At 40.2% G+C, this 12,845-nt stretch overlaps 1 protein-coding gene across 1 annotated transcript; it reads left to right on the top strand.

The window, feature by feature from the left end:
* Positions 1-7,007: 7,007 nt before the first annotated feature.
* On the top strand, positions 7,008-12,543 carry irx5a (iroquois homeobox 5a). Its single transcript, XM_041967240.1, has 3 exons — positions 7,008-8,709; positions 9,650-10,055; positions 10,690-12,543. The coding sequence occupies exons 1-3, from the start codon at positions 8,467-8,469 to the stop codon at positions 11,397-11,399; spliced, it is 1,359 nt and encodes a 452-aa protein (XP_041823174.1). The 5' UTR covers positions 7,008-8,466; the 3' UTR covers positions 11,400-12,543.
* The last annotated feature ends 302 nt before the right edge of the window (positions 12,544-12,845 follow it).

Genomic DNA, 12,845 nt, shown 5'->3' with positions numbered 1-12,845 from the left:
TGACAGCCGCATCACTAATATCAATAAATAAGACTCACGGAGAGGCAAGAGAGGAGAATAATGTGTCTGGCACTCAGCAGAAAACAAAGAAATTATGCAATGCAAAAAGCAAGATACAACCTTGTCTCACTTAAAATAGCCAGAAAAATATTATTTTTCTCCTGATGTAAAATTAATGTCCTGAGACGTTTTAGATGGCCCTAGCATGTGATACCCCCCTACTGTTCGGAGCAGCCAGGAAGGGTGAACTCTAAGAACACTGTGTGCTCAGTCACTTCTGGGCCCATGCAGTCAATAAGGCTATTTCTGATCTCCGGATGGCTAGGGTTTCAAAGCCTGTTTAAATGGGCTCCCACAAAGCCGGAAGAACCAACCTCAGCCCTCTCCCTCCCTGTCTTTCTCTTTCCTCCACCACTCTTCTTCGAAATATTGAGAGGGAGCTCAGCTTGGTAAAGGGGAAGGGTGTGTGTGTGTGTGTGTGTGTGTGTGTGTCTGTGTAGAGGTGGAGGCGGAGCCCTTCCACATGCACTGTGGTGAGGAAAGACAGGGAAGCGCAGGGTCAGGGCTCCCGGTGCTAAGCTGTGAAAGGCAAACGTTTGGCAGAGTAATTACACGCCGCACTGCTCTGGGAGTGATTAGTGATAGTTGTCTGTTCAAAGTGTTTGGAGCTCACAGCCTTTATGGGCTACGCTTGCCTTCCCTCCGCCTAATGTTGAGATTGCATTTGCATCAGGAAGAGAGTTGCATGTGTCAACATAAACAGTATGCCTACAAAACTCACCAAGTGAGGTTTCACCGATGCATTATTATTACTATAATTATTGTTAATGTCTTGTTGTGGAGCATACAGTGCAATTAACTGTTCATTCATGTTAATTTGGTCAACATGGTGCATGAGATATCTATGACTGAAACTGCAATATTGCACTAAAAGCCTAAATTCTTGAATTTCTATTTTTTCAAAACTCAAAATTTTCCAAAACTGTTTGACTGTTAAACATTGCTTTCCAGCATCATTAATATAATTATATACTTGAGCATTTCTTGTGGGTAATGCCTCCACTTAGCACAACAAATTGCTCTCCATTCCCAGGTCAGCTGACACTGCAGTGCATTGAAGTCAGAGTGTTCAGGTGGTGCAACCCAGACCGCCAGTCTTTGATGTCCTTGCAGTGTTTGTGTAGCCTAGCCATTCTGTCCCAGCGCAACTTGCAGATGTGGCTGAAAGCTAGAAGGTGAGCAGCAGCACTCCTGAGTAACAAGTCCACTTGTAAAGCAAAACTTGACAGAGGACATTGGAGATGTAGTGAATGTAAACAACGCAACTGGACAGTTAAAAAAAAAAAAAAAAAAGAGATGTGGGATTAGGAATGCAATGATGTTAGCACTGGAGGTGTTTTTATATCAGTATGAAAACTTATTTCTTGCTTGGTCAAAATGAGAATAATCTAATTATGTGAAAATTTTTACTTTTCAATTACAGTGTTGAAAGACAATATTATGGTTATACAAAGTTTATTATCATTATTATCTTCATACCAAAAAGGTTCTAGCCTGTTGGTAGAACTTTTATCTTAAGCTCTACCACACTGAGAACCTAAATTACTCTTGTAATAGATTTTAATCTCACTGAAATTTTGTGTGGCCCAACAAATGAGAACCTCATATATTAACGATATGGCAGGTATCATATTTCAACTCTTTCTCTCACCCTAATCCCAACACAGGGTCCAACTGACAGAGGCTAGATAGCTGGGTGGCAAAGCAGAGCAGAAACAAACACAGCCGTGGACAGAAAAGGAAATACCTCAGGGACTTTGCTGGGATTGCTGAAGAGGTAAGGCAGTACCTGTAGTGCAATCCCTTCCAAATCTACACCAGGTGTCAGGCATTAAGGAGAGCATCTCCGCTTTGGATTTCCAGGTCTGGCTCAATCACCCAGGGCAGTGTGTCAGATGTTGGACAAAATGGATACTTTCGAAGAAGAGGAGGAAGAAGACCAGTGGCTCAGCACAGTACAGAGATTTCTGATGACAAGAGAAGAATGTGCACCTTATCTAATAAAAAAAAAACACCTTCATGTGGGGTAATTTAATTATTTTTCAATGATTCACATCATTATTTGACATTTAAAATGTTAAATCACATGTGAAAGTACTCTCATGATAATACAATATATCACAAAGGCTGCAATGAGAGAAAAAAATTATGTATATATATATATATATATATATATATATATATATATATATATATATATATATACATAATGGGAAGTCGAGCTGAACACTGAGTTTTAATGAGTTGGATAGATTTAGAAATACATTACACTGAATCCCATTGAGATTTTCATTTAACTACAAAGACAACTGAGAACTGAAAATTCCCTCTGTGATAATACAAAGCAAAGGGTGTGCTATAAAATGTGTAGCTCAGTATTAATTTTACACCCTCAATCAAGAAGATAAACTCCAAATTGAACTCCTGCCAGTTTCTTAGTTTCAAGAAGTATTTAGCAAGAGCAGCTGTACTGAGACAAAACAGTGGCAGCAGACTACTACATTACCCGGTGAGGGAGAGGGACATAAAGCCATGTTGGCATTGTTGTTGCAACAGATTATACATGACACACCAAATAACAGAGGCTGATTGTGAGACATATAAATGTATCACAGGCATGGGAGAGGAAACTTAATAGCTCAGAATTGGGAGATGGAGAATGCGACCGGGCACGTGCGGAATGCAGAGTGGCAGGAGGTAAGCAGCAATCTAAATTTCTAATGCTGAGGATGTTTCCCATTTTGTGTTTATGAAACATGGCTACCGGGACTACAAAGGTAAGGGGATACAGCATCAAAGCCTGCCCTGACAAAAACAAAAAAGCAACAATGCTGCAGTGGAATGCACGACAGAACATAATACTCCACCTCCTCCTTCTCCGCTCCCCTAAGCAGTCTCATTTGATTACAGTGTAGCAGGCCCAAAATCAACCCCTTAATCCCAGTTCTCACTGCCCACTGGTGTTGCGAGTTGGAGGTAGAACACAACTTGCCAAAGTGGCAAGGGACAGAGTTGGAGAGCTGATGTTGTGGAGGAGAATCTCTCATTCGGAGAACAAAGGAACATGGGAGCTGGTGAGCTGAGGTGTCCACAGCAGCGGTGGAGAGTGGTTGTTGTCCTGAGTGTGGTGACTGAAGCAGAGACTGCATGTCTGACGACAGCGAGGCAGTGTATCGTTTACAGGCTCCCTCTGCAGAAGCCCTCAAATGTCCGTCTCCAGCCGCAGAGTTTGCGCTCTGCTTAGGCAACAAGAGTCAGGCTCAGTATTACAAGCCTATTAAAAGATGCTTTTAATTATGCCCTGCTCTCCCGGGATAATTTCTTCTGTGAACTCTGCATTTCTTTGGCATGTGCATTTAGGAATGGCACAACCAGAAGCACGTGTTGTTTTCTCCTTCCAATTAAAGGGCATGTTGACAGATTAAGGCTGCTTTTGGTTTGTGCTCCACTAACGCATTTAGGGAAGATGATGAACATGGGGGGAAGTAGGTGGGGTGGGGGGTCTCAGAGAGAGGGAGAGGCTGATAGGAGAGAAAAAGAGAGAAAGAACATGCACATGAACCCTGAGGGATTAATGTGTTTACATTACCTGGGCTGTGATCTATCACCAACCTCGTCAACTTCTATTATGCATCACATACATAAGCAAGCAACAGACCTGGGAGCCCCTTCAACTCACTCATACTATTTCAATTGGATTAAGGCAGCAAAAATATCTAGGGCACAGCTCCCACACTGTGGTTTTAGCATTCTGGGAGTCATTTGATTTGTATGTTCTATCATTCTACCTTTTGTAAAGGTACATACTTCCTGCATACCTTAAGAGTTTTTAAGTAGTATGGAATTATTCCCATATGGCACCTATATCACCCTCAAAACAAACATTGCTTTGCCATAGGTCTGGTCAGACAAAAGTAAGGCATGGAAACTCTCAGATAATCAATTACAAATGTACAGGTTCACATATGTGAGAGAAATATGTAAATGCTGAGTATGTGAATTAACCATCTGTGATATTCATCCAGTCCTAGTTGTAATTTGTAGTTCTTTACAACACTCAGTTAAAGAAGTCTTGCATCACTTTACAGATGCTGACAGTGGGGTCTGGAAGAGGGCTGCTGAAAGAGCTCATATTCACACTCAGGCTTCATTATATTCAATCAATATTCATTTACTCACAGAGTCTATTGACTCACTTCTAAAATAATACTTCAGGTCATCTGTCTTGTCATGGAACAGGGTGAATTATCCCTTTTATTCTTCCCCCCATATGGAAGGCAAGGAAAATAGTGACTGGATAAGGCCTATGGATACAACGGTAAATAAATATTTTTGATAAAACACAGAAAAATCAATGTGTGCTTCCTGTGATCCATCTTGAGCGAATCAATCATCATCTGCACAGCTGGCAGTGCGGTGCAGGAGAACGGCGAGGCAGTGAGAGGGGGCTGCAATCTTTGTCTGATACCTCTCATTTTGGAATCACTTCTCATAATAGGGTCATCATTTCATCACTTAGCCAATCCAGAGGCCTGCCATTCAGCCTTGCGGGGATCATGGGGAGTGTGGGTGGGGGTATGGGTAGACAAACCCCATCAGGAAGAAACACATACACACACATACTCACTCTATACATCTTCATTCGGGTCAATAAAAAAAATAGAGATGACAAGAAAAGAGATCAGGAAATAGATTTGCTCTCCAGAAAGTCATATTAGATCATTGTGCTTCATGTTAATTGTGATTTTCTTAAAGAAAAAAAAAAATAAGTCATCAAATTGGAGTTGAATATCAGTTAATGTGAGGAACAGCACTGGTGTTCAACAGAAAAAAATAGCTTTTTATGTAACAGCAACTGTAATAACCACTATATAGTCTTCTAAAAGGTAAGAGGGGAAATGGTTTGAACTTAAAAAGATGAAAATTCTATTAGCACGTGAAGCTATGCATGACTAGTCTTTAATTATCACTGCAAAATTAGAATAAAGTGAATATGGTCAAACTGTTCCTGTATGTGTGTATTGGGAGGATGAAGGAGTACATTTCACTGCCTGCTCGGCGACTTGAGAAGACTTCAGCAACATGGAATCTAAATGGATTCAAAGCAAAGACAAATCAGTCAATTTATATTTTTAATGCAACTGTTAAAAAAGACAAGAAGTATCAGTAACTTTTCAATTTATTTAATGTCTATAGGATAATAAGATCTAAAATACAGAAATATATTACTGCCACACAGTAATTAAAGCTAACCTTTGCTATATTACAGTTGTTTAGTCAAGTAGCAGAGTGCACATATGTTTAATCATTTAATAACTCTTGCTGAAAAAAAAAAAAAAAAAGCAAGGTCAAAAATAAATTACATCCATTATTTGCTGCAGATCTCCCCAAAGCATTTGGAGCGAAAACTGTTTTGAATTTCAATTGGCTTCCAAGTGGCAAAAGCCCTCAGCTAATACATCAAAGAAAAATTGGTGTCAACTAATCGGTTTAGGACACAGATTTAGAATGGTTAAAAATCCCATGAATACTTCAAGCATTTTCCTGTACACTACTAAAGGCTTGGGAAGCGGTACAGCTGACCTTGTGCGCTCCAGAAACCTGTCCGCCACTCGACATTAACTGACTGTTTAACTCATCCAGCCGCGCAATTAGTCCGCCACAACGCATAATGTTGTGTAATAATAGCCTCTATATCCAATTTAGATTACACTTGCTCCCTCAGGCATTTTAAGTGGCATGCATCATCTTTCATTCACTTCCTCTTAGCCAAGTAAAGCCGTTTTCATGCGTCAAAAGCGAGGTCGTTCTTTCAATGAAAAAAAAAATAGAAGAGGAGAGAGGGAGAGGAAGCGATGGTGAGCAGGAGGCGACAAAGTTGGAACGATGAAAAGAAGAAGAAGAAAAAAACAGTACACTTAAAACCGGAACAGTATATTGCGATGACAGCCCACTTTTACGCATCAAAAACCACATTCACAAAAGCGCAAATGAGCAAAAACTGTACTCACCTCCACCTCCTCCTTTATCAGTGTGCTGCTGAGAGGCGGTAGCAGTTGCCATAGCCCTACACCTATTAAAGGATCCGTGATCTCAAATTATGGGTCCTCCTCCTACTTCAGAGAGTGACTCTGAACCAAAATGTTTTTAAGGAGGACACATGGCACACACACTTCAACCGTGTCACCGCAAACTTTGTCGATATTTAAGCAATAAACAAACATAAATGTAACAAAAGAAAAAAAAGAAAGAAAGAAATCATGAAGCACAATGTTAATTGCTAATAATATACAATGAGTTTAATGTAAGAGAACTGTGCCTGTGCATAAAGATGAAAACTTCATGACATGACAATATGAAATTTTAAAAGATCATAAGATTTTTCTGACGAGAAAATTTTGCAATATTCGACTGAAACGAGTGGCTGTGAAACATGTCTGATGGTATCAATTTGATCTGATTAGGTTACTGGGCTGCTCGCTCTCTCTCTCTCTCTCTCTCTCTCTCTCTCTCTCTCTCTCTCTCTCTCTCTCTCTCTCTTTTCTAAAGTCTGAGTGCGCTCTCACTGTACCGGCGTCATCATTCTTTGCTCTCTGGAGGTTTTCGTAGCGTAAGGAGCACGTGACAGTCTGTGCACACACTCTTTAGCAGCGCCTACAGCGATCCCTTTCGGCTTATCTGAGACTTGAACTGTAGAGTAAACCACCAGAATGAAAATAGCTTTTAAATGTCTGAAACAATGGGGGGTAAATGAATAAATAAATTAAATAATTAAAAAATAAATAAAGAAAAAGATTTTTTTAAACAGCAGCTGTTATTTGATATGGCATATGTAAAATAAATAAACAAATAAATAATTTATTATTTTATTATTATTATTAGTATTATTATTATTCATAATAATAATAATAATGATGATAATGATAATAATAATAATTATCTATGTTATGAACTCACGAGCAAGCTACAAGTATTAAAGCCATAAATTCTGAGAAAGTAAGAGCATTAAATGCTATCAAGTATTTCAGAATTGAAATTTATCTGTGGTGATCAAATGAGATTACACTCACTAGTCCAGGCGGATTTGGTGTAGTTGGCACTAATCTGCCCTGGCTTGAGGGTTTATGACTTTCTGAGCGCGTGTATCTTACTGGTTTATTCCAGGATCCATTGCAAAAACTATTTTAGCCTCCGCTACAGCGACTCAGACACAAACGACCCATAGAGCCACATTCATACAAGCAAAGCATATAATCGTCGGTCAGTAAAAAAAAAGAAAAAAAAAGAAAAAAAAAAGTTTAACTCACAAAATAATAATAAGGAAAAAAACTGTCTTGATTCAGTTGTTCGGTTCGGCTGAGCAGTTTGCGCCATCTTACTTTTACTTTTCAGTCGACACGTATCTCACCAACGCAACCCTCAGTTTGCCTTAAAAAAGTCGACGTGCACATTTGTAATCCATTTGAAACCTTCGTTGCGGATTTTTACACAAGGCGCGCAAAGACTGCAGAGTATCAGTTGATTCAACACGCATTATTTAAATGATTTTCTTGTTTTTATTTATTTTTTAAGGTTACGCACAGAGAAAAGAACAAAAAGAGAGCACTGCAGTGGAGCACCTTAATTCCTGCTGGTATCTTGCAAGCCCATATCCTGACATACAACAGCCGATTTGTTATTGATCAAGTGTGAAAGTGAGTACTTCTATTTGGAAAAAAAAGAGCAAAGTTGAGAGTTGATAGACTCGCATGACGTCGCCATCCAAAGGAGGGCTGCCAGGCGCACTTGAGGCTTACTGCAACGAGCCTTGTTAAAGAGGAAAAAATAGAGAAATAGAGAATGAGAAGGCTTGTTAGTTAGCGCAAGAGAAGGGAGGGGTGAGGAAGAAACGGGGAGAGGGAGAAAAAGAGAGAGAGTGTGTGTGAGAGACCATGGGTTTGGGCAGGGCTGTGGTTACCCAGCATAAGCTTGCCTTTCCCTTCGGTGACTACACCCCGAGAGGAGGAGCGTGGTGTGCAGCGTAGTAGGCGTCAGGATCCTCAATTTCCAACTTAGCATCTTGGCAGGACATTTTCCCAAGCAAAGCCCCCGTCCGACGGGTAAAAAAAATAAAACTTCTGCACGGCATGAGAGCGACGGTGCAACTCAGATAAGGGAGCAACAGAAAGACAAAACGGCACAAAACCTCTAACGGAGAGTGGCTGGCTGGCAGCGACCAAAAATAATCCACCCAACACTCCAGGCTCTTTATTTCAACAGTTTTGCATTCACTGTTGTCATTTACAAGAGGGGACACGCAGCGGGTCTGCAGACACGCAGCTCTATGCCCTCCGACAGCAGCGCATGAGAAAATAAAAAGGAGAGAAAGTGCGCAAGTTAAGTGGCTTACACTCTCCGGGCTCCAGCATGGCGTATCCTCAGGGCTACTTGTACCAGCCGTCCGCCTCTTTAGCCCTATATTCTTGCCCTGCGTACAGCACAAGCGTTATATCGGGGCCCAGAACCGAGGAACTTGGGAGATCCTCTTCGGGATCTGCGTTTGCGCCCTACGCCGGATCTACCGCTTTCACCAGCGCTTCGCCAGGGTACAACTCCCATTTACCATACAGTGCAGACGCGGCGGCAGCGGCAACATTCACCTCATACGTGGTAAGTAAAATTGAAACGATTAATTAATCCAATAGAAGGTCAAATAAAGGGAATTTAACTCGTTCTTAAAGTTTTAGTTGTCTGCCTATTCAGAGCCAAGCTATTAGGAAGAAATGTGCGTCACTTAAGAACGCGTGGATCTAAGATTACAGAATGGCAGATCCAGAAAAGATCTTGGGCAAACAAGTCTCTTTTAAGGAGCCTTCTGGTAATACGGACAACAAATAAAATGCCGGATTTTTGTAAGAAAATAAGACAACGTCATTACGAAGTCTATGCTCGTGAGAGACTACAAAGCGCCGTGTGATGGCAGCTTAGGTCAACGTTTTTGTTTCTTACAAAAAGACCTAAAAATTAAAATTCAAAAATCAAATTAAATATCCTGGCCTAAACATCTTTACTTCTGCATTATGTTAAAAATAACATATGTATCTTTTGTTTTGCTTTGCTTTTCGTGTATTTTCTGATTAATATCATGTCATCATAAGTCGTTCAATCAGGCTTTAGAGACAAATACTAATAAAAAAGGAAAGGAAAAATATTAGGGCAATTATATAAAATATTAGTTAAGATTAAAAATGGAAAATGTGACACAAATGTATCAGATAACGTGGCAATAAATAGTATCAACTTAAAGCATAAAAGGAAAGAAAGTAAAATGAACTGAAATCACATTAAAAACAACTTCCAAAAGTTCGGACTTGAACTGCTGGATTAAAGCCAGTGTATTTGTGTGTATGCAAGCGTGCGTGTTTGTGTTACGGTGCGCGCGCACGGTGCGCATGTGAGCGTGTGTTTACGTTTGTGTGCCGTGTATCTTCTCAGTTGGTCTATTCCGCAATACTTTAGAAAATAACAGGACTTCTCACATTCTTTATTTTATTTGTTTTTGTAATTCATTGCTATTTTTTCTTTTCTTTTTAAATTATTATTATTATAGGGTTCTCCCTATGATCACACCACGGGTATGGCCGGCTCAATAGGATACCACCCTTACGCAGCACCCTTGGGTACCTACCCTTATGGTGACCCTGCATACCGTAAAAACGCAACCCGGGACGCCACCGCCACCCTGAAGGCCTGGCTCAATGAGCACCGCAAAAACCCCTATCCCACCAAGGGCGAAAAGATCATGCTGGCCATCATCACCAAAATGACCCTCACGCAGGTGTCCACCTGGTTTGCCAACGCAAGAAGAAGGTTAAAGAAAGAGAACAAGATGACCTGGACGCCCCGGAACCGAAGCGAGGACGAAGAGGAAGACGAGAACATTGATTTGGAGAAAAACGACGACGACGAGCCAAGCAAGCCTTTAGACAAGGGAGACTCAACAGACACAGAAGCAGGTCGGTGTTTAAAAAAAAAAAAAAAAAAATCATCAATTTTTCATCGCAGTCGTTTCCACTCAGTGCAAAATTGATTGCTGGTTAATGGTGGTATATAATTTATAATGGGACAATTGCTTTAAATAATAATCACCTTGAACTCTTCTCGTTTGATTTCTCGGGGGCTGAAATTGCTGGTGACGCACAGTGTTTAGCAGTCAATTTATCTTTAACTACATAATAAGGATGCAGCTGGTTAACTGAGCCGGAAATTCAACTAGACTTTCTAAACGCTCACCTACACCCCTGATATTATATTTAACATACAAAATACATTTCTAAGTCTAAATAATGGGTGTGATTTCAACCACAAATTCGTACAGCATTTACTTATTTATTTATTTATTTTAACAAGTGGAGCGAAGAGTTAATTCACTCTTTTTTAGCTTAGCACACACATTTATGTGGGAATTTATAGCATCCACTGAATGTAGGGAGAAATGAGTGTAAGAGGCCTATAGTTATTTTTTATATCCGATTTTTGTGTGCATTTATATTCACCTTACTTGTGATCAAATCAGACTAGTTAGAGTTTTCACAGCATTTCAGTGTTACGCTTATCTGGCAGTAATTCCACTCTTTATTTGTGCTTTAGATCACAAACTACTGAACCCAGGGGACATGGGCTGTGACAGATTTAAAGAAGAGAACCATGGCAAAGATCTGGATCCCCTTTTGAGCGACTCGGAGTTAAAAGACCAAGAGGAGCGGACTACAGAGTTGCTGCCGGATTCCGCAAAACCAACGACTTCGTCTCCTTCGGCGGTGCCCCGGGGGAACCAGAGCGTTGCGCAACAAGACAAGCCGTCAGATTTGAGCCACGCACCGAGTGCGGTGACCAGCAACGTCACCTCTGTTATCCACTCACCACCTTCGGCCCCTAAACCCAAACTTTGGTCTCTTGCGGAGATCGCCACGTCCTCAGACAGGTGTAAGGGCAGCGTCGAGGCGTCACAGGCATGCCCGGGTTTGGGGCAAAGCGCTGCGATGGGCAACAACGCATCTCCATCACGGTCCTCCCCTCAGTGTCCGCTTCCCAACAACACGGTTCTGTCCAGGTCTCTGTACTACACCTCCCCTTTCTACCCCGGCTACACGAACTACGGTGGCAGTTTTGGACACCTTCACAGTAACCATGGCTCAGTAACCACGGGCTCCACGGCACATTTCAATGGATTAAACCAGACTGTGTTAAATAGAGCAGAGGCTTTGGTAAGGGAGAGCCAGAAAGTCAGAGGCCAAACGCAGGTAGATCTTTGTAAAGACTCCCCTTATGAACTAAAGAAAGGTATGTCAAACATTTGAATATTTTCCACTCAACGCGGACTTTTATTTATTATTATTATTATTATAATTATTATAATTATTATTTGTGGTTGCATTAAAAAAGATAAAAAGAACAATGATAAAATTCTGAGAAGTTATTTTCTGAGTAAATGCTTATTCTCAAATTTTTAGTTTCTGAATGGTTAATCCTAAATGTAACAAGAATGGTCTTAATTGCTGCAGCCGCCTGAGTCTATTTGTATTAAAGACTAACATGTATATTTAATGTAGCATTTTTGTATTTAAAATGGACAACACACTATCTTTGAAGTAAATTATGGAGAAAAAATACTTGTGCAGCAATTATTTGGGGGAACAGCTGGCAGTGCTGTATCGACGGTGCCAAACTATGCGGAATTTTCATTCCTTTTTGCACAGTGACAGATAGTTCAAAGGTAATTATTTTTTAAATAGCAAAGCAGTGGGAGTTTGGATAACTTGAAAAGAAAGGGGCTGCATTCAGATGAAGGATGTTGCAGTGTTTAAACAATAAGAAGGTTCAGTTTGATTTTATTAGTGCATTTATTCAGAGGGGTATATGGTTTATTTTCCTTTTCTCTTTAAAATACACAAAGGAAGCATTTTTTTCCTGTTTGGTAGCTTCTAAAATTAGATATTGATATGATAACAACACCAAGTCATTTAATCCAATTACCTTTCGTGTTTTATGCAGAGCAATCAGGTGGTGAACTCTGGTAATGAGCTCGATTTTATGCCAAATTTAGATCTCATTACTATTTTCAAAGGCGTGGCAAAATTGTTAAAAGGGACGCGACCATGCATTTAAAACATACTGGCCTATTATATATCATTAATGGAGAGTCTCTTTAATGGGCACGTTAGATGTGGATGTTTGGAGCAAAGGGAGAATGTTGGCATGCACGCTGCCGATACAGAAAGATATTGTGAGGGTGTGTGCAGCCGGTAGGCAGCAGGCAGTGTCTTCTAACTCTTCCAACTTCTGCAGGTAGGTGTCACACTTGCTCTTAATTTCAGGAGGGGGTGGAGTGGGGACATGGAGGGGAGTCTGTTAATCCGTCACGGAAACCCATCCCCGATCAAATGACCTGGTGGAAAAAAAAAAAAAAAAAAAAAAAAAAAAGGAGTGGAGCCACTGGGGGAACAACAATGATCATAGTTATTATGAGGATTATAGAAACATTGACAAGAGGATAAAAAAATACATACCTGGCCGACATGCAGAACAAGAATGAGATAAAAGTATAATTTTAAGGCATAATAAAGGCAAATTTGTTGCCATTTTCTAAAATTGTTTTTATAGTTTATTTCAACTAAAAATATACGAGTAGAAAAATTTGACTCTTTAGCAAAGCCTTATGATTTAAAAAGTTGTAGGCCTTTAAGCCGAAGGCCTTCGTTTTTATTTATTTTTTATTTCTATTATTTCCAGTATGAATATATTCC

This window comes from Melanotaenia boesemani, chromosome 1 (assembly GCF_017639745.1).
Source record: "Melanotaenia boesemani isolate fMelBoe1 chromosome 1, fMelBoe1.pri, whole genome shotgun sequence".
NCBI lineage: Eukaryota > Metazoa > Chordata > Actinopteri > Atheriniformes > Melanotaeniidae > Melanotaenia > Melanotaenia boesemani.
This window is presented reverse-complemented; position numbering and strand designations above follow the sequence as displayed.